The sequence below is a fragment of the Ips typographus genome, linkage group LG3 (assembly GCF_016097725.1).
Source record: "Ips typographus isolate SLU linkage group LG3, UJ_Ityp_2.0, whole genome shotgun sequence".
NCBI lineage: Eukaryota > Metazoa > Arthropoda > Insecta > Coleoptera > Curculionidae > Ips > Ips typographus.
Window position 1 is genome coordinate 13276560 of NC_138424.1, and position 21539 is coordinate 13298098.

At 40.0% G+C, this 21539-nt stretch overlaps 1 protein-coding gene and 1 long non-coding RNA gene across 2 annotated transcripts; one reads left to right on the forward strand and one right to left on the reverse strand.

The window, feature by feature from the left end:
* The first annotated feature begins 796 nt into the window (after positions 1-796).
* Positions 797-1981, forward strand: LOC145726243 (uncharacterized). Its single transcript, XR_014177542.1, has 2 exons — positions 797-1132; positions 1189-1981. It is a non-coding gene; the product is annotated as an uncharacterized LOC145726243 (long non-coding RNA).
* Positions 1982-6217: 4236 nt separating this feature from the next.
* Positions 6218-18446, reverse strand: LOC145726026 (uncharacterized). Its single transcript, XM_081974960.1, has 9 exons — positions 17844-18446; positions 17569-17768; positions 16089-16332; positions 8977-9516; positions 8836-8931; positions 8190-8742; positions 7808-8039; positions 6328-6571; positions 6218-6280 (listed from the first exon to the last, which is right to left on the reverse strand). Exons 1-9 carry the CDS (start codon positions 18444-18446, stop codon positions 6218-6220), a joined length of 2775 nt encoding a protein of 924 aa, XP_081831086.1.
* Between the last annotated feature and the right edge of the window lie 3093 nt (positions 18447-21539).

Genomic DNA, 21539 nt, shown 5'->3' on the forward strand with positions numbered 1-21539 from the left:
GCGTAGGCTAGTCCTACAATAGGTTCGGGCCCTACGGGTCTCTCTTTGTAAGCACAAAGAGCCAACCTGTCTGCCTCCTTGTTTTCCCTAACACCGGAGTGCTCTGGATCCCAAGTTAGACGTACTTTGGCCATCCGCGTGAGCGACAACAGTTTTCTTACACTCCAGCACCAGCGCAGACCTTGAATCAGCTTTTAAAACAGCCATTGCTGCATTGCTGTCCTGTTAGACAAATATATCCTTCCGGCGTAGCGGTGAGTTTAAAATGAACTCCCCGCGTCGGATGATCGTGAATATCTTGGCTTGGAAAATGGTACAGTAGCAGCCTAGAGGGAAGCTAAGCCTCGTCCCCAAAGTCGCACCATACACACCTTTCCCTGCCCCCGTTACGTTTTTAGATCCATCTGTAAATCAGGTGTCTCCATGCGACGGGAGGTCAGAGTTTTGAGAGAATTCCCAGTCCTCTCGGGTACTACAAACTTTAGAGGTCCCCACGATTCAGCTGAATCTGTAATCAACATATTAAGACCTGCCAGTCTGTGGGCTGCCCTGGCAGCTTCTTTTTGTATAAACAGGTGCAGCGCCTCGAGCCCACATAGCCGCTCCAGTGCCCTTGTTGGGGCAGTTTTCATTGCCCCTGTAATACAGACGCAGACAAGTCTTTGAACCCTGTCCAACAAGGCTCGTAACTTGGTCGTATCCATAGCTCCGGACCAAACAATCCCTCCGTATGTTATCATCGGGCGAACGCAGTAGATCCATCGAAGGATTCTCGGCTGGAGTCTCCACGTTGTATCTGTTACGTACGAAATAGAGTTTTCGTCCGTTAACTCGTTTGATTTGTGTTTTTAATGTACATGGGCCTAGTTACACTAGTAGACCGATTCCGATCGCTTAAATCCTCCAATTGCACTTTGTGCACATTTTGTTGTAAATGTGGGTGCGTGACCTGATAAGTTATCAGGTGCCGTAGTCACGTGATTGGTTTCGATTTTTGTCGGGGAAGCGTCGGTTTGTGGTCGTGTTTCTTTGTGTCAGGTGCCATGTGCCTATTTAATCACCCCACTTTGTGATATCGGTCTCTTTACCACTACAGCACTCGAACTGCCGACATCTGACTTTTTTCTGAGCGGTGTGGCGTGTGTGTGAATTTGATTTTTAATCCGTAAACATCTGGCCGAATTACAGTATTGTGTTCGGCCCAACCGGATATTCGGAGATTTTTCCAACCGGAGATTCAAGGACTTTTCCAACCGGAGATTTAAAGACACTTTCCAACCGGAAATCTAAGGGCTTTCTGACCGGAAATCTGAGGGTTTTCTGACCAGAGATCCAGGGATTTTGCCGACCGGAGAACATTTCAATCGGGGGTTGAATCAGCCTGACCGGGACTGCTTTGTCCAGAGTTTTCCGGACCAGCCCACGTGTTGGGAAAGCCGATCACCGGCCACAGAGGTTTAGAAAGGTCAGAGTCGAACCACCACGATTCCTCACTTGATCACTAGTTTTATTTAATTTCATTTTATTTTATTTTTATTTTTTAGTTATATTAGTTTGCTCTAAACAACTTCAACACTTGTCATCACCTCTGGTCACCTTTTTGGTTGCCGGAACAAGTGTTGAAGCTGTTTGTTCGTTTTCCCTGGTGTTCTGCTGTTTTCTGCCCTAGGTACCTGTCACCAGTCTCTGGACCCCATTTCCTGCCTGGAAATCAGCGGTGGCCACTACTGACTACTGGGAAGAGGATACTGGAGGTTCCAGGACCCAAACATCGTCTTTGACAACTGGTAAGGGCAGTCAATTACAGTTTGGCACTGGGAAAACTTTTCCTGTTTTTTTTTTAAATTTATTTCAAATTTAACTTTTTTTTTGTTTTCAACTTTCTTGTGGCAACTTTTGTAAATTTTATAAATATTTTGTAAATTTTTGTAAATGTTGTAGTTATTTTAATTTGTAATATACACGTGTACATATACAACGAGTGGTTCGTTTGATTTCCTGCAGTATATCCAAGTGTGTTCATCTATAGCTAGTTATGAACTCATGCAATTAATCCACGACCTTGAGCTATCTAATTGAAAAATGTTGTAATTTCAATCCCGTAAAAACTCCTGAAGGATTTGACAGAAGTGCGTGATTTTTGGATATGTCATTTGTGACAGTTTTCTGATTAAGTCAGCGCAAAAATGACGTTTCTACCTCTTTTACTTCCCGAGATATTAATGTTTTTCCATTGACATGCGTTTTTCATTAATTTCCTACTTTGTGTCATTTCAATCCCGTAAAAACTCCTGAAGGATTTGACAGAAGTGCGTGATTTTTGGATATGTCATTTCTGACAGTTTTCCGGATAATTCCACGCAAAACCCACGTTTTTACCTCTTTTACTTCCCGAGATATTAATGTTTTTCCATTGACATGCGTTTTTCATTAATTTCCTACTTTGTGTCATTTCAATCCCGTAAAAACTCCTGAAGGATTTCACAGAAGTGCGTGATTTTTGGATATGTCATTTGTGACAGTTTTCTGATTAAGTCAGCGCAAAAATGACGTTTCTACCTCTTTTACTTCCCGAGATATTAATGTTTTTCCATTGACATGCGTTTTTCATTAATTTCCTACTTTGTGTCATTTCAATCCCGTAAAAACTCCTGAAGGATTTGACAGAAGTGCGTGATTTTTGGATATGTCATTTCTGACAGTTTTCCGGATAATTCCACGCAAAACCCACGTTTTTACCTCTTTTACTTCCCGAGATATTAATGTTTTTCCATTGACATGCGTTTTTCATTAATTTCCTACTTTGTGTCATTTCAATCCCGTAAAAACTCCTGAAGGATTTCACAGAAGTGCGTGATTTTTGGATATGTCATTTGTGACAGTTTTCTGATTAAGTCAGCGCAAAAATGACGTTTCTACCTCTTTTACTTCCCGAGATATTAATGTTTTTCCATTGACATGCGTTTTTCATTAATTTCCTACTTTGTGTCATTTCAATCCCGTAAAAACTCCTGAAGGATTTCACAGAAGTGCGTGATTTTTGGATATGTCATTTGTGACAGTTTTCTGATTAAGTCAGCGCAAAAATGACGTTTCTACCTCTTTTACTTCCCGAGATATTAATGTTTTTCCATTGACATGCGTTTTTCATTAATTTCCTACTTTGTGTCATTTCAATCCCGTAAAAACTCCTGAAGGATTTGACAGAAGTGCGTGATTTTTGGATATGTCATTTCTGACAGTTTTCCGGATAATTCCACGCAAAAACCACGTTTTTACCTCTTTTACTTCCCGAGATATTAATGTGTTTCCATTGACATGCGTTTTTCATTAATTTCCTACTTTGTGTCATTTCAATCCCGTAAAAACTCCTGAAGGATTTGACAGAAGTGCGTGATTTTTGGATATGTCATTTCTGACAGTTTTCCGGATAATTCCACGTAAAAACCACGTTTTTACCTCTTTTACTTCCCGAGATATTAATGTTTTTCCATTGACATGCGTTTTTCATTAATTTCCTACTTTGTGTCATTTCAATCCCGTAAAAACTCCTGAAGGATTTGACAGAAGTGCGTGATTTTTGGATATGTCATTTGTGACAGTTTTCTGATTAAGTCAGCGCAAAAATGACGTTTCTACCTCTTTTACTTCCCGAGATATTAATGTTTTTCCATTGACATGCGTTTTTCATTAATTTCCTACTTTGTGTCATTTCAACCTCGTGAAAACTCCTGAAGGATTTGACAGAAGTGCGTGATTTTTGGATATGTCATTTCTGACAGTTTTCCGGATAATTCCACGCAAAAACCACGTTTTTACCTCTTTTACTTCCCGAGATATTAATGTTTTTCCATTGACATGCGTTTTTCATTAATTTCCTACTTTGTGTCATTTCAATCCCGTAAAAACTCCTGAAGGATTTGACAGAAGTGCGTGATTTTTGGATATGTCATTTCTGACAGTTTTCCGGATAATTCCACGCAAAAACCACGTTTTTACCTCTTTTACTTCCCGAGATATTAATGTTTTTCCATTGACATGCGTTTTTCATTAATTTCCTACTTTGTGTCATTTCAATCCCGTAAAAACTCCTGAAGGATTTGACGGAAGTGCGTGATTTTTGGATATGTCATTTCTGACAGTTTTCCGGATAATTCCACGCAAAAACCACGTTTTTACCTCTTTTACTTCCCGAGATATTAATGTTTTTCCATTGACATGCGTTTTTCATTAATTTCCTACTTTGTGTCATTTCAACCTCGTGAAAACTCCTGAAGGATTTGACAGAAGTGCGTGATTTTTGGATATGTCATTTGTGACAGTTTTCTGATTAAGTCAGCGCAAAAATGACGTTTCTACCTCTTTTACTTCCCGAGATATTAATGTTTTTCCATTGACATGCGTTTTTCATTAATTTCCTACTTTGTGTCATTTCAATCCCGTAAAAACTCCTGAAGGATTTGACGGAAGTACGTGATTTTTGGATATGTCATTTCTGACAGTTTTCCGGATAATTCCACGCAAAAACCACGTTTTTACCTCTTTTACTTCCCGAGATATTAATGTTTTTCCATTGACATGCGTTTTTCATTAATTTCCTACTTTGTGTCATTTCAATCCCGTAAAAACTCCTGAAGGATTTGACAGAAGTGCGTGATTTTTGGATATGTCATTTGTGACAGTTTTCTGATTAAGTCAGCGCAAAAATGACGTTTCTACCTCTTTTACTTCCCGAGATATTAATGTTTTTCCATTGACATGCGTTTTTCATTAATTTCCTACTTTGTGTCATTTCAATCCCGTAAAAACTCCTGAAGGATTTGACAGAAGTGCGTGATTTTTGGATATGTCATTTGTGACAGTTTTCTGATTAAGTCAGCGCAAAAATGACGTTTCTACCTCTTTTACTTCCCGAGATATTAATGTTTTTCCATTGACATGCGTTTTTCATTAATTTCCTACTTTGTGTCATTTCAACCTCGTGAAAACTCCTGAAGGATTTGACAGAAGTGCGTGATTTTTGGATATGTCATTTCTGACAGTTTTCCGGATAATTCCACGCAAAAACCACGTTTTTACCTCTTTTACTTCCCGAGATATTAATGTTTTTCCATTGACATGCGTTTTTCATTAATTTCCTACTTTGTGTCATTTCAATCCCGTAAAAACTCCTGAAGGATTTCACAGAAGTGCGTGATTTTTGGATATGTCATTTGTGACAGTTTTCTGATTAAGTCAGCGCAAAAATGACGTTTCTACCTTATTTACTTCCCGAGATATTAATGTTTTTCCATTGACATGCGTTTTTCATTAATTTCCTACTTTGTGTCATTTCAATCCCGTAAAAACTCCTGAAGGATTTGACAGAAGTGCGTGATTTTTGGATATGTCATTTGTGACAGTTTTCTGATTAAGTCAGCGCAAAAATGACGTTTCTACCTTTTTTACTTCCCGAGATATTGTACCGTCGTACTCCTTAATGACACACTTCTTGTACAACACTGTATATTGTTTACAAACAATAAACTGACACTGACTTTTAACCTCGTTATCTGACAACTTCAACTTCACTACAACCATCAACTCAACAACTAACTAACCAGGCCTGGTTCAGCTGCTTATATAGGCTTCCATGGTTTCTAGAAAATTCCCAAATATTCACGAAATTGACTTTCTCTCTCACACTCATTAAGCTATAACATAAATCTCTCTCTATATAAGCAACGGAGCCAGGATTTTCTAGAACACAACCAAAAGAATGTAGAACGTAAACAAAGCAACGTAACATACAGGGGTAACAACAAATAACTAAAGAAATCCTAACTAATAATCAAAAGTTCGCTTCGCAACACTGCCCCCCTCCTAGAGTTGATCGTCCCGATCATCAACTTCGCCAGCTTTGGGTGGTCGGTAAGGTGCAAGTCGATCCAGGTGAACTATTTTCATTTTCGCCCGATGTCCTCGCTGTATTCTGTAGACGACGTCGTTCAGACGCTTTATAACGTCGTAGGGTCCCTCCCATGACCTCTGCAGCTTCGGTGACTTTCCTTTTTTTCGAGCTGGATTGTATAACCAGACCTGATCACCGGCTTGGAATCCGCTGCTGTTGGCCCTTTTGTCATATCTTGTCTTTAGTCGGTCGCTTGCAAATTTCAACTTCTGCCGGACTTCCTCATGGATCACGTGCAAGCGTTGCGCCAATTTTTCTGAATAGCTATCACAAGAGGCTGGGGGTTCTTCCGGTCGTCCAAAAAGAAGATCCATTGGCAAACGAAGCTCCCTTCCAAAGACAACACTAGCTGGTGTTTTGCCAGTGGAATCATGTACTGCCGATCGATAAGCCATCAGGAACAACGGAATGTGCTGATCCCAATCTGTCTGATTGTTATCGACGACTGTCCTTAGGTAGTTGTCTATTGTCCGGTTGAAACGTTCCACCATTCCGTCTGACTGTGGGTGTAATGGAGTAGTTCTGGTTTTCTTAATTCCCAATCGGTCACACACTTTCGTGAATACTGCCGATTCGAAATTACGCCCTTGATCCGAATGCAGCTCCCTCGGTACTCCAAATCTGCAGAAGAAGTTGTCAACCAGAACTTCTGCTACAGTAGCGGCTTCCTGGTTTGGTATTGCGTACACTTCTGGCCATTTACTGAAGTCGTCCATTGCGACCAAGACGTAGCGATTTCCGGAATTAGTTTTGGGAAAAGGTCCAGCTACATCAACGGCAATCCTCTCAAACGGAGCTCCGACATTATACTGCTTCATACATCCTCGGCTCCGAGTTTTGGGACCCTTGCTACTGAAACAGTCTGCGCAACGCCGACACCAATCTTCTACATCTGAGCGGCTTTGTAGCCAATAGAACCTTTCCCTAACTTTATTTAACGTTTTGTTGATGCCAAAGTGCCCTCCACCAATTCCATTATGGGCTTCTTTCAGTACGTCACTAACTCGGTTTCTTGGCAGAACTACCTGAAGTCGTTCTTCTTTCCCATCCGGACTTTCCCATTTTCTTTTTAGTAAATCTCCATCAATAATAAGGGACTCCCATAATGCCCAATATCCCTTTAATGTTGGAGACTTAGCGGAAATCTCCTCCCAATTTGGTCTTTCTCCACGCTCTTTCTAGTTAATTATCTGTCCTAAATCGGGGTCTTCTCGTTGATCGGCAGCCAAGTTTTCCCGATCCCATGCGATGTCATTTTTCAGAGCAATCCTTCGACAAGGCTTTCCAAATTCAGCTATCTCCAGGCGTTTACAGTGATTGCAACCTTCCACACAAGGTCTTCGTGACACTGCGTCCGCGTTTCCGTGTAAACGTCCCTTTCTGTGTTCAATCTGGAAGTCATATTCTTGAAGTCTTTGCAACCATCGAGCTATTTGTCCTTCTGGATTTTTGAATTGAAATAGCCATTTCAGAGAGGCATGGTCCGTCCTTAGTCTGAATCGTTGTCCGTACAGGTATTTGTGAAACTGCTCGACTGTTTTCACTACGGCTAACAGCTCCTTCCTGGTTACGCAATAATTTCTCTCTGGCTTTGATAGTGATTTGCTGAAATAGGCGATCACTCGTTCTTCACCATCTTGGATTTGAGATAAAACTCCGCCTAAACCAATATTACTAGCATCTGCGTCCACAATAAACTCTTCCCCAGGTCGTGGAAAAGCCAAAACTGGTGGAGAACAAAGGGTTACTTTCAGTTCTTCCATGGCTTCCTGACATGTTGTAGTCCATTCGAAGGGCTGGTTATTCTCCGTCAATTTGTGTAGGGGTCTGGCTATATCAGCAAATCCACGAACAAACCTTCTGTAATAGGAACACAATCCCAGAAAACTTCTCAATTCGTGCTTGTCTTTCGGTACAGGCCAATTCTTTACAGCTTCAGTTTTCTTCGGGTCGGTTTTTACTCCTTTTGACGATATAACGTGTCCCAAGTATTCGACTTCTTCTTGGAAAAAGCTGCACTTCTTCGGATTTAATTTCAGATTTGCCCCTCTGAACTTCTTGAAGATTTCTTCAACGTTTTGCAGGTGTTCTTCAAATGTTTTGCCCATAATAATGATGTCGTCTAAATAAACAAGACAGGTTTTCCAAGTCAATCCTCGTAGAATAGTTTCCATTAGTCTTTCGAAGGTTGCCGGAGCATTGCAAAGTCCAAAAGGCATGACGTTAAAATGCCACAAGCCATTTCCAGTTGAGAAGGCAGTTTTCTCTTTGTCCCGTTGATCCATCTCCACTTGCCAGTATCCGCTTTTTAGATCCAAGGTGGAAAACCACTTTGCGTTAGCCAGAGTGTCTATGGTGTCATCTATTCTGGGCAAGGGATAACTGTCTTTCTTTGTAACTTCATTTAGTCTTCTATAGTCCACGCAGAATCTTGTCGACCCGTCTTTCTTAGTAACAAGTACCACAGGAGAACTCCAAGGACTGGTGGATGGCTCAATGACGCTACGATCCGCCATGTCCTGTATAAGATTTTCCAGTTCTGCCTGCTTAGCCAATGGGAGCCGTCTGGGTCTTTGCTTAATGGGCAAATAATCCCCTGTTTCAATTTTATGCCTCACTAAATGAGTTCTTCCCAAATCCGTTTCATTTAAGGCGAACACGTCCTTGTAGTCGTGAAGCAAACGGCCAAAAGTCTGTTTTTCTTGATCAGTCAAAATTGAGCTCGTCTTTTTCATTAAGTGCACTAAACACTCAGGAAGGTCACTGTCGGGGTTTGGTTTTGTTTCGTGCGACTCCTTAGTCACCATAAGTACTGGTTCGGATTTGGCTATTATATCGCCTTTTTTTAATCTTTGACCACATTCTTTCAAATTGGCGACTTTTACGTATGCTTGGCCGTTTTTCTGCTGGACTAGGGTGCGGGCTACAAGAACTCCCTTCTTCACAGCATCATCTTCCTCTTCATAACTCGGTTCTATCAGCTGAAGTTTGCTCAATTCCGTTTTTCTGTCCAAATTAACTTTAACGATGGTCTCTGATCTTGCAGGTAAGTTGACATCTTCCTGCAACGTGACTTTCCTCACACGCATATCTTGTTCGGGTGTCATCATAACAATCTCGTCTTGTCCAGTCTTGATCAGTCTATTCTCCAAATCCAGCTGGAACTTGTGTTGCTCCATAAGATCTAAGCCCATTAAGACGTCATCAGTTATGTTGGCCACAAAAACGGTATGGTTGAAGACATGTCGCCCAAGCTTCACTTCAGCTTCATGGATTCCCAGAACAGGCATTGACTCACCAGCGGCAGTTTCCAATATAAACTTTGTACCAGTGTCGCTAATCCTGCAGTGTTTCACCATGTCCGGCCTTACGATAGTATGGCAAGAACCGGTATCAACAACCATTTGGCAATCCCGGCCGCAAATCTTACCGGTCACTATTAAGCTGGTATTTTCGTGCTGAAGACGGGCTACTTTAATTATGGTTGGTGGGGCTTGACAGTGTTGCATAGCCAGCTTTTGCCCCGGAAAACTGGCTACTCTTCGTTTTCCTGGTTCTGCATTCTTCTAGGTTTGCGGCACTGCGATTGAATGTGCCCCTTTTCTCCACAGTTCCAGCATTCCAATGACCGAGTAAACGTGGTGGTTTGAGCGTTTCGGTTGTTCTGACTTCTTCTATTTAACGCTCCCATTAGTTCTTTTCGAAATGTCTCCAGCTGACGATTCAAGTCTGACTGAGTGATTGTGTGATCTGAATTGGAAGATCGGTTTCTCGGTTCCGGTGTAAGGCTTCTGACTTGACGCACTCGAGTATGTCCTCGTGATACTTGCTTGACCACCTCAAACTCCAAAGCGTAGGCAAGAGCATCATGCAATGATTTTCATTCATGCAATGTGTTTCATTAATTTCCTACTTTGTGTCATTTCAATCCCGTAAAAACTCCTGAAGGATTTCACAGAAGTGCGTGATTTTTGGATATGTCATTTGTGACAGTTTTCCGGATAATTCCACGCAAAAACCACGTTTTTACCTCTTTTACTTCCCGAGATATTAATGTTTTTCCATTGACATGCGTTTTTCATTAATTTCCTACTTTGTGTCATTTCAACCTCGTGAAAACTCCTGAAGGATTTCACAGAAGTGCGTGATTTTTGGATATGTCATTTCTGACAGTTTTCCGGATAATTCCACGCAAAAACCACGTTTTTACCTCTTTTACTTCCCGAGATATTAATGTTTTTCCATTGACATGCGTTTTTCATTAATTTCCTACTTTGTGTCAATTCAATCCCGTAAAAACTCCTGAAGGATTTGACAGAAGTGCGTGATTTTTGGATATGTCATTTGTGACAGTTTTCTGATTAAGTCAGCGCAAAAATGACGTTTCTACCTCTTTTACTTCCCGAGATATTAATGTTTTTCCATTGACATGCGTTTTTCATTAATTTCCTACTTTGTGTCATTTCAATCCCGTAAAAACTCCTGAAGGATTTCACAGAAGTGCGTGATTTTTGGATATGTCATTTGTGACAGTTTTCTGATTAAGTCGGCGCAACAATGACGTTTCTACCTCTTTTACTTCCCGAGATATTAATGTTTTTCCATTGACATGCGTTTTTCATTAATTTCCTACTTTGTGTCATTTCAATCCCGTAAAAACTCCTGAAGGATTTCACAGAAGTGCGTGATTTTTGGATATGTCATTTGTGACAGTTTTCCGGATAATTCCACGCAAAAACCACGTTTTTACCTCTTTTACTTCCCGAGATATTAATGTTTTTCCATTGACATGCGTTTTTCATTAATTTCCTACTTTGTGTCATTTCAACCTCGTGAAAACTCCTGAAGGATTTCACAGAAGTGCGTGATTTTTGGATATGTCATTTCTGACAGTTTTCCGGATAATTCCACGCAAAAACCACGTTTTTACCTCTTTTACTTCCCGAGATATTAATGTTTTTCCATTGACATGCGTTTTTCATTAATTTCCTACTTTGTGTCAATTCAATCCCGTAAAAACTCCTGAAGGATTTGACAGAAGTGCGTGATTTTTGGATATGTCATTTGTGACAGTTTTCTGATTAAGTCAGCGCAAAAATGACGTTTCTACCTCTTTTACTTCCCGAGATATTAATGTTTTTCCATTGACATGCGTTTTTCATTAATTTCCTACTTTGTGTCATTTCAATCCCGTAAAAACTCCTGAAGGATATGACAGAAGTGCGTGATTTTTGGATATGTCATTTGTGACAGTTTTCTGATTAAGTCAGCGCAAAAATGACGTTTCTACCTCTTTTACTTCCCGAGATATTAATGTTTTTCCATTGACATGCGTTTTTCATTAATTTCCTACTTTGTGTCATTTCAATCCCGTAAAAACTCCTGAAGGATTTCACAGAAGTGCGTGATTTTTGGATATGTCATTTCTGACAGTTTTCTGATTAAGTCAGCGCAAAAATGACGTTTCTACCTCTTTTACTTCCCGAGATATTAATGTTTTTCCATTGACATGCGTTTTTCATTAATTTCCTACTTTGTGTCATTTCCACCTCGTGAAAACTCCTGAAGGATTTGACAGAAGTGCGTGATTTTTGGATATGTCATTTCTGACAGTTTTCTGATTAAGTCAGCGCAAAAATGACGTTTCTACCTCTTTTACTTCCCGAGATATTAATGTTTTTCCATTGACATGAGTTTTTCATTAATTTCCTACTTTGTGTCATTTCAACCTCGTGAAAACTCCTGAAGGATTTGACAGAAGTGCGTGATTTTTGGATATGTCATTTCTGACAGTTTTCCGGATAATTCCACGCAAAAACCACGTTTCTACCTCTTTTACTTCCCGAGATATTAATGTTTTTCCATTGACATGCGTTTTTCATTAATTTCCTACTTTGTGTCATTTCAACCTCGTGAAAACTCCTGAAGGATTTGACAGAAGTGCGTGATTTTTGGATATGTCATTTCTGACAGTTTTCCGGATAATTCCACGCAAAAACCACGTTTTTACCTCTTTTACTTCCCGAGATATTAATGTTTTTCCATTGACATGCGTTTTTCATTAATTTCCTACTTTGTGTCATTTCAATCCCGTAAAAACTCCTGAAGGATTTCACAGAAGTGCGTGATTTTTGGATATGTCATTTGTGACAGTTTTCTGATTAAGTCAGCGCAAAAATGACGTTTCTACCTCTTTTACTTCCCGAGTTATTAATGTTTTTCCATTGGCATGCGTTTTTCATTAATTTCCTACTTTGTGTCATTTCAACCTCGTGAAAACTCCTGAAGGATTTGACAGAAGTGCGTGATTTTTGGATATGTCATTTCTGACAGTTTTCCGGATAATTCCACGCAAAAACCACGTTTTTACCTCTTTTACTTCCCGAGATATTAATGTTTTTCCATTGACATGCGTTTTTCATTAATTTCCTACTTTGTGTCATTTCAATCCCGTAAAAACTCCTGAAGGATTTCACAGAAGTGCGTGATTTTTGGATATGTCATTTCTGACAGTTTTCTGATTAAGTCAGCGCAAAAATGACGTTTCTACCTCTTTTACTTCCCGAGATATTAATGTTTTTCCATTGACATGAGTTTTTCATTAATTTCCTACTTTGTGTCATTTCAACCTCGTGAAAACTCCTGAAGGATTTGACAGAAGTGCGTGATTTTTGGATATGTCATTTCTGACAGTTTTCCGGATAATTCCACGCAAAAACCACGTTTTTACCTCTTTTACTTCCCGAGATATTAATGTTTTTCCATTGACATGCGTTTTTCATTAATTTCCTACTTTGTGTCATTTCAATCCCGTAAAAACTCCTGAAGGATTTCACAGAAGTGCGTGATTTTTGGATATGTCATTTCTGACAGTTTTCCGGATAATTCCACGCAAAAACCACGTTTTTACCTCTTTTACTTCCCGAGATATTAATGTTTTTCCATTGACATGCGTTTTTCATTAATTTCCTACTTTGTGTCATTTCAATCCCGTAAAAACTCCTGAAGGATTTCACAGAAGTGCGTGATTTTTGGATATGTCATTTGTGACAGTTTTCTGATTAAGTCAGCGCAAAAATGACGTTTCTACCTCTTTTACTTCCCGAGTTATTAATGTTTTTCCATTGGCATGCGTTTTTCATTAATTTCCTACTTTGTGTCATTTCAACCTCGTGAAAACTCCTGAAGGATTTCACCGAAGTGCGTGATTTTTGGATATGTCATTTCTGACAGTTTTCCGGATAATTCCACGCAAAAACCACGTTTCTACCTCTTTTACTTCCCGAGATATTAATGTTTTTCCATTGACATGCGTTTTTCATTAATTTCCTACTTTGTGTCATTTCAATCCCGTAAAAACTCCTGAAGGATTTGACAGAAGTGCGTGATTTTTGGATATGTCATTTGTGACAGTTTTCTGATTAAGTCAGCGCAAAAATGACGTTTCTACCTCTTTTACTTCCCGAGATATTAATGTTTTTCCATTGACATGCGTTTTTCATTAATTTCCTACTTTGTGTCATTTCAATCCCGTAAAAACTCCTGAAGGATTTCACAGAAGTGCGTGATTTTTGGATATGTCATTTGTGACAGTTTTCTGATTAAGTCAGCGCAAAAATGACGTTTCTACCTCTTTTACTTCCCGAGATATTAATGTTTTTCCATTGACATGCGTTTTTCATTAATTTCCTACTTTGTGTCATTTCAATCCCGTAAAAACTCCTGAAGGATTTCACAGAAGTGCGTGATTTTTGGATATGTCATTTGTGACAGTTTTCTGATTAAGTCAGCGCAAAAATGACGTTTCTACCTCTTTTACTTCCCGAGATATTAATGTTTTTCCATTGACATGAGTTTTTCATTAATTTCCTACTTTGTGTCATTTCAACCTCGTGAAAACTCCTGAAGGATTTGACAGAAGTGCGTGATTTTTGGATATGTCATTTCTGACAGTTTTCCGGATAATTCCACGCAAAAACCACGTTTTTACCTCTTTTACTTCCCGAGATATTAATGTTTTTCCATTGACATGCGTTTTTCATTAATTTCCTACTTTGTGTCATTTCAACCTCGTGAAAACTCCTGAAGGATTTGACAGAAGTGCGTGATTTTTGGATATGTCATTTCTGACAGTTTTCCGGATAATTCCACGCAAAAACCACGTTTTTACCTCTTTTACTTCCCGAGATATTAATGTTTTTCCATTGACATGCGTTTTTCATTAATTTCCTACTTTGTGTCATTTCAATCCCGTAAAAACTCCTGAAGGATTTGACGGAAGTACGTGATTTTTGGATATGTCATTTCTGACAGTTTTCCGGATAATTCCACGCAAAAACCACGTTTTTACCTCTTTTACTTCCCGAGATATTAATGTTTTTCCATTGACATGCGTTTTTCATTAATTTCCTACTTTGTGTCATTTCAATCCCGTAAAAACTCCTGAAGGATTTCACAGAAGTGCGTGATTTTTGGATATGTCATTTGTGACAGTTTTCTGATTAAGTCAGCGCAAAAATGACGTTTCTACCTCTTTTACTTCCCGAGATATTAATGTTTTTCCATTGACATGCGTTTTTCATTAATTTCCTACTTTGTGTCATTTCAATCCCGTAAAAACTCCTGAAGGATTTGACAGAAGTGCGTGATTTTTGGATATGTCATTTGTGACAGTTTTCTGATTAAGTCAGCGCAAAAATGACGTTTCTACCTCTTTTACTTCCCGAGATATTAATGTTTTTCCATTGACATGCGTTTTTCATTAATTTCCTACTTTGTGTCATTTCAACCTCGTGAAAACTCCTGAAGGATTTGACAGAAGTGCGTGATTTTTGGATATGTCATTTCTGACAGTTTTCCGGATAATTCCACGCAAAAACCACGTTTTTACCTCTTTTACTTCCCGAGATATTAATGTTTTTCCATTGACATGCGTTTTTCATTAATTTCCTACTTTGTGTCATTTCAATCCCGTAAAAACTCCTGAAGGATTTCACAGAAGTGCGTGATTTTTGGATATGTCATTTGTGACAGTTTTCTGATTAAGTCAGCGCAAAAATGACGTTTCTACCTTATTTACTTCCCGAGATATTAATGTTTTTCCATTGACATGCGTTTTTCATTAATTTCCTACTTTGTGTCATTTCAATCCCGTAAAAACTCCTGAAGGATTTGACAGAAGTGCGTGATTTTTGGATATGTCATTTGTGACAGTTTTCTGATTAAGTCAGCGCAAAAATGACGTTTCTACCTTTTTTACTTCCCGAGATATTGTACCGTCGTACTCCTTAATGACACACTTCTTGTACAACACTGTATATTGTTTACAAACAATAAACTGACACTGACTTTTAACCTCGTTATCTGACAACTTCAACTTCACTACAACCATCAACTCAACAACTAACTAACCAGGCCTGGTTCAGCTGCTTATATAGGCTTCCATGGTTTCTAGAAAATTCCCAAATATTCACGAAATTGACTTTCTCTCTCACACTCATTAAGCTATAACATAAATCTCTCTCTATATAAGCAACGGAGCCAGGATTTTCTAGAACACAACCAAAAGAATGTAGAACGTAAACAAAGCAACGTAACATACAGGGGTAACAACAAATAACTAAAGAAATCCTAACTAATAATCAAAAGTTCGCTTCGCAACACTGCCCCCCTCCTAGAGTTGATCGTCCCGATCATCAACTTCGCCAGCTTTGGGTGGTCGGTAAGGTGCAAGTCGATCCAGGTGAACTATTTTCATTTTCGCCCGATGTCCTCGCTGTATTCTGTAGACGACGTCGTTCAGACGCTTTATAACGTCGTAGGGTCCCTCCCATGACCTCTGCAGCTTCGGTGACTTTCCTTTTTTTCGAGCTGGATTGTATAACCAGACCTGATCACCGGCTTGGAATCCGCTGCTGTTGGCCCTTTTGTCATATCTTGTCTTTAGTCGGTCGCTTGCAAATTTCAACTTCTGCCGGACTTCCTCATGGATCACGTGCAAGCGTTGCGCCAATTTTTCTGAATAGCTATCACAAGAGGCTGGGGGTTCTTCCGGTCGTCCAAAAAGAAGATCCATTGGCAAACGAAGCTCCCTTCCAAAGACAACACTAGCTGGTGTTTTGCCAGTGGAATCATGTACTGCCGATCGATAAGCCATCAGGAACAACGGAATGTGCTGATCCCAATCTGTCTGATTGTTATCGACGACTGTCCTTAGGTAGTTGTCTATTGTCCGGTTGAAACGTTCCACCATTCCGTCTGACTGTGGGTGTAATGGAGTAGTTCTGGTTTTCTTAATTCCCAATCGGTCACACACTTTCGTGAATACTGCCGATTCGAAATTACGCCCTTGATCCGAATGCAGCTCCCTCGGTACTCCAAATCTGCAGAAGAAGTTGTCAACCAGAACTTCTGCTACAGTAGCGGCTTCCTGGTTTGGTATTGCGTACACTTCTGGCCATTTACTGAAGTCGTCCATTGCGACCAAGACGTAGCGATTTCCGGAATTAGTTTTGGGAAAAGGTCCAGCTACATCAACGGCAATCCTCTCAAACGGAGCTCCGACATTATACTGCTTCATACATCCTCGGCTCCGAGTTTTGGGACCCTTGCTACTGAAACAGTCTGCGCAACGCCGACACCAATCTTCTACATCTGAGCGGCTTTGTAGCCAATAGAACCTTTCCCTAACTTTATTTAACGTTTTGTTGATGCCAAAGTGCCCTCCACCAATTCCATTATGGGCTTCTTTCAGTACGTCACTAACTCGGTTTCTTGGCAGAACTACCTGAAGTCGTTCTTCTTTCCCATCCGGACTTTCCCATTTTCTTTTTAGTAAATCTCCATCAATAATAAGGGACTCCCATAATGCCCAATATCCCTTTAATGTTGGAGACTTAGCGGAAATCTCCTCCCAATTTGGTCTTTCTCCACGCTCTTTCTAGTTAATTATCTGTCCTAAATCGGGGTCTTCTCGTTGATCGGCAGCCAAGTTTTCCCGATCCCATGCGATGTCATTTTTCAGAGCAATCCTTCGACAAGGCTTTCCAAATTCAGCTATCTCCAGGCGTTTACAGTGATTGCAACCTTCCACACAAGGTCTTCGTGACACTGCGTCCGCGTTTCCGTGTAAACGTCCCTTTCTGTGTTCAATCTGGAAGTCATATTCTTGAAGTCTTTGCAACCATCGAGCTATTTGTCCTTCTGGATTTTTGAATTGAAATAGCCATTTCAGAGAGGCATGGTCCGTCCTTAGTCTGAATCGTTGTCCGTACAGGTATTTGTGAAACTGCTCGACTGTTTTCACTACGGCTAACAGCTCCTTCCTGGTTACGCAATAATTTCTCTCTGGCTTTGATAGTGATTTGCTGAAATAGGCGATCACTCGTTCTTCACCATCTTGGATTTGAGATAAAACTCCGCCTAAACCAATATTACTAGCATCTGCGTCCACAATAAACTCTTCCCCAGGTCGTGGAAAAGCCAAAACTGGTGGAGAACAAAGGGTTACTTTCAGTTCTTCCATGGCTTCCTGACATGTTGTAGTCCATTCGAAGGGCTGGTTATTCTCCGTCAATTTGTGTAGGGGTCTGGCTATATCAGCAAATCCACGAACAAACCTTCTGTAATAGGAACACAATCCCAGAAAACTTCTCAATTCGTGCTTGTCTTTCGGTACAGGCCAATTCTTTACAGCTTCAGTTTTCTTCGGGTCGGTTTTTACTCCTTTTGACGATATAACGTGTCCCAAGTATTCGACTTCTTCTTGGAAAAAGCTGCACTTCTTCGGATTTAATTTCAGATTTGCCCCTCTGAACTTCTTGAAGATTTCTTCAACGTTTTGCAGGTGTTCTTCAAATGTTTTGCCCATAATAATGATGTCGTCTAAATAAACAAGACAGGTTTTCCAAGTCAATCCTCGTAGAATAGTTTCCATTAGTCTTTCGAAGGTTGCCGGAGCATTGCAAAGTCCAAAAGGCATGACGTTAAAATGCCACAAGCCATTTCCAGTTGAGAAGGCAGTTTTCTCTTTGTCCCGTTGATCCATCTCCACTTGCCAGTATCCGCTTTTTAGATCCAAGGTGGAAAACCACTTTGCGTTAGCCAGAGTGTCTATGGTGTCATCTATTCTGGGCAAGGGATAACTGTCTTTCTTTGTAACTTCATTTAGTCTTCTATAGTCCACGCAGAATCTTGTCGACCCGTCTTTCTTAGTAACAAGTACCACAGGAGAACTCCAAGGACTGGTGGATGGCTCAATGACGCTACGATCCGCCATGTCCTGTATAAGATTTTCCAGTTCTGCCTGCTTAGCCAATGGGAGCCGTCTGGGTCTTTGCTTAATGGGCAAATAATCCCCTGTTTCAATTTTATGCCTCACTAAATGAGTTCTTCCCAAATCCGTTTCATTTAAGGCGAACACGTCCTTGTAGTCGTGAAGCAAACGGCCAAAAGTCTGTTTTTCTTGATCAGTCAAAATTGAGCTCGTCTTTTTCATTAAGTGCACTAAACACTCAGGAAGGTCACTGTCGGGGTTTGGTTTTGTTTCGTGCGACTCCTTAGTCACCATAAGTACTGGTTCGGATTTGGCTATTATATCGCCTTTTTTTAATCTTTGACCACATTCTTTCAAATTGGCGACTTTTACGTATGCTTGGCCGTTTTTCTGCTGGACTAGGGTGCGGGCTACAAGAACTCCCTTCTTCACAGCATCATCTTCCTCTTCATAACTCGGTTCTATCAGCTGAAGTTTGCTCAATTCCGTTTTTCTGTCCAAATTAACTTTAACGATGGTCTCTGATCTTGCAGGTAAGTTGACATCTTCCTGCAACGTGACTTTCCTCACACGCATATCTTGTTCGGGTGTCATCATAACAATCTCGTCTTGTCCAGTCTTGATCAGTCTATTCTCCAAATCCAGCTGGAACTTGTGTTGCTCCATAAGATCTAAGCCCATTAAGACGTCATCAGTTATGTTGGCCACAAAAACGGTATGGTTGAAGACATGTCGCCCAAGCTTCACTTCAGCTTCATGGATTCCCAGAACAGGCATTGACTCACCAGCGGCAGTTTCCAATATAAACTTTGTACCAGTGTCGCTAATCCTGCAGTGTTTCACCATGTCCGGCCTTACGATAGTATGGCAAGAACCGGTATCAACAACCATTTGGCAATCCCGGCCGCAAATCTTACCGGTCACTATTAAGCTGGTATTTTCGTGCTGAAGACGGGCTACTTTAATTATGGTTGGTGGGGCTTGACAGTGTTGCATAGCCAGCTTTTGCCCCGGAAAACTGGCTACTCTTCGTTTTCCTGGTTCTGCATTCTTCTAGGTTTGCGGCACTGCGATTGAATGTGCCCCTTTTCTCCACAGTTCCAGCATTCCAATGACCGAGTAAACGTGGTGGTTTGAGCGTTTCGGTTGTTCTGACTTCTTCTATTTAACGCTCCCATTAGTTCTTTTCGAAATGTCTCCAGCTGACGATTCAAGTCTGACTGAGTGATTGTGTGATCTGAATTGGAAGATCGGTTTCTCGGTTCCGGTGTAAGGCTTCTGACTTGACGCACTCGAGTATGTCCTCGTGATACTTGCTTGACCACCTCAAACTCCAAAGCGTAGGCAAGAGCATCATGCAATGATTTTCATTCATGCAATGTGTTTCATTAATTTCCTACTTTGTGTCATTTCAATCCCGTAAAAACTCCTGAAGGATTTCACAGAAGTGCGTGATTTTTGGATATGTCATTTGTGACAGTTTTCCGGATAATTCCACGCAAAAACCACGTTTTTACCTCTTTTACTTCCCGAGATATTAATGTTTTTCCATTGACATGCGTTTTTCATTAATTTCCTACTTTGTGTCATTTCAACCTCGTGAAAACTCCTGAAGGATTTCACAGAAGTGCGTGATTTTTGGATATGTCATTTCTGACAGTTTTCCGGATAATTCCACGCAAAAACCACGTTTTTACCTCTTTTACTTCCCGAGATATTAATGTTTTTCCATTGACATGCGTTTTTCATTAATTTCCTACTTTGTGTCAATTCAATCCCGTAAAAACTCCTGAAGGATTTGACAGAAGTGCGTGATTTTTGGATATGTCATTTGTGACAGTTTTCTGATTAAGTCAGCGCAAAAATGACGTTTCTACCTCTTTTACTTCCCGAGATATTAATGTTTTTCCATTGACATGCGTTTTTCATTAATTTCCTACTTTGTGTCATTTCAATCCCGTAAAAACTCCTGAAGGATTTCACAGAAGTGCGTGATTTTTGGATATGTCATTTGTGACAGTTTTCTGATTAAGTCGGCGCAACAATGACGTTTCTACCTCTTTTACTTCCCGAGATATTAATGTTTTTCCATTGACATGCGTTTTTCATTAATTTCCTACTTTGTGTCATTTCAATCCCGTAAAAACTCCTGAAGGATTTCACAGAAGTGCGTGATTTTTGGATATGTCATTTGTGACAGTTTTCCGGATAATTCCACGCAAAAACCACGTTTTTACCTCTTTTACTTCCCGAGATATTAATGTTTTTCCATTGACATGCGTTTTTCATTAATTTCCTACTTTGTGTCATTTCAACCTCGTGAAAACTCCTGAAGGATTTCACAGAAGTGCGTGATTTTTGGATATGTCATTTCTGACAGTTTTCCGGATAATTCCACGCAAAAACCACGTTTTTACCTCTTTTACTTCCCGAGATATTAATGTTTTTCCATTGACATGCGTTTTTCATTAATTTCCTACTTTGTGTCAATTCAATCCCGTAAAAACTCCTGAAGGATTTGACAGAAGTGCGTGATTTTTGGATATGTCATTTGTGACAGTTTTCTGATTAAGTCAGCGCAAAAATGACGTTTCTACCTCTTTTACTTCCCGAGATATTAATGTTTTTCCATTGACATGCGTTTTTCATTAATTTCCTACTTTGTGTCATTTCAATCCCGTAAAAACTCCTGAAGGATATGACAGAAGTGCGTGATTTTTGGATATGTCATTTGTGACAGTTTTCTGATTAAGTCAGCGCAAAAATGACGTTTCTACCTCTTTTACTTCCCGAGATATTAATGTTTTTCCATTGACATGCGTTTTTCATTAATTTCCTACTTTGTGTCATTTCAATCCCGTAAAAACTCCTGAAGGATTTCACAGAAGTGCGTGATTTTTGGATATGTCATTTCTGACAGTTTTCTGATTAAGTCAGCGCAAAAATGACGTTTCTACCTCTTTTACTTCCCGAGATATTAATGTTTTTCCATTGACATGCGTTTTTCATTAATTTCCTACTTTGTGTCATTTCCACCTCGTGAAAACTCCTGAAGGATTTGACAGAAGTGCGTGATTTTTGGATATGTCATTTCTGACAGTTTTCTGATTAAGTCAGCGCAAAAATGACGTTTCTACCTCTTTTACTTCCCGAGATATTAATGTTTTTCCATTGACATGAGTTTTTCATTAATTTCCTACTTTGTGTCATTTCAACCTCGTGAAAACTCCTGAAGGATTTGACAGAAGTGCGTGATTTTTGGATATGTCATTTCTGACAGTTTTCCGGATAATTCCACGCAAAAACCACGTTTCT

Excerpts from the sequence above, each read along its gene's own strand:
- LOC145726026 (XM_081974960.1), bottom strand. The coding sequence starts at position 18,446 with ATGAAAAAGACGAGCTCAATTTTGACTGATCAAGAAAAACAGACTTTT. Across the intron at positions 6,572-7,807 it reads TTGTGTTCCTATTACAGAAG|ATTTGGAGTACCGAGGGAGC; the intron begins GTTTGTTCGTGG and ends CTTCTTCTGCAG. Across the intron at positions 6,281-6,327 it reads TGATGGCTTATCGATCGGCA|GGAGCTTCGTTTGCCAATGG; the intron begins GTACATGATTCC and ends TGTCTTTGGAAG.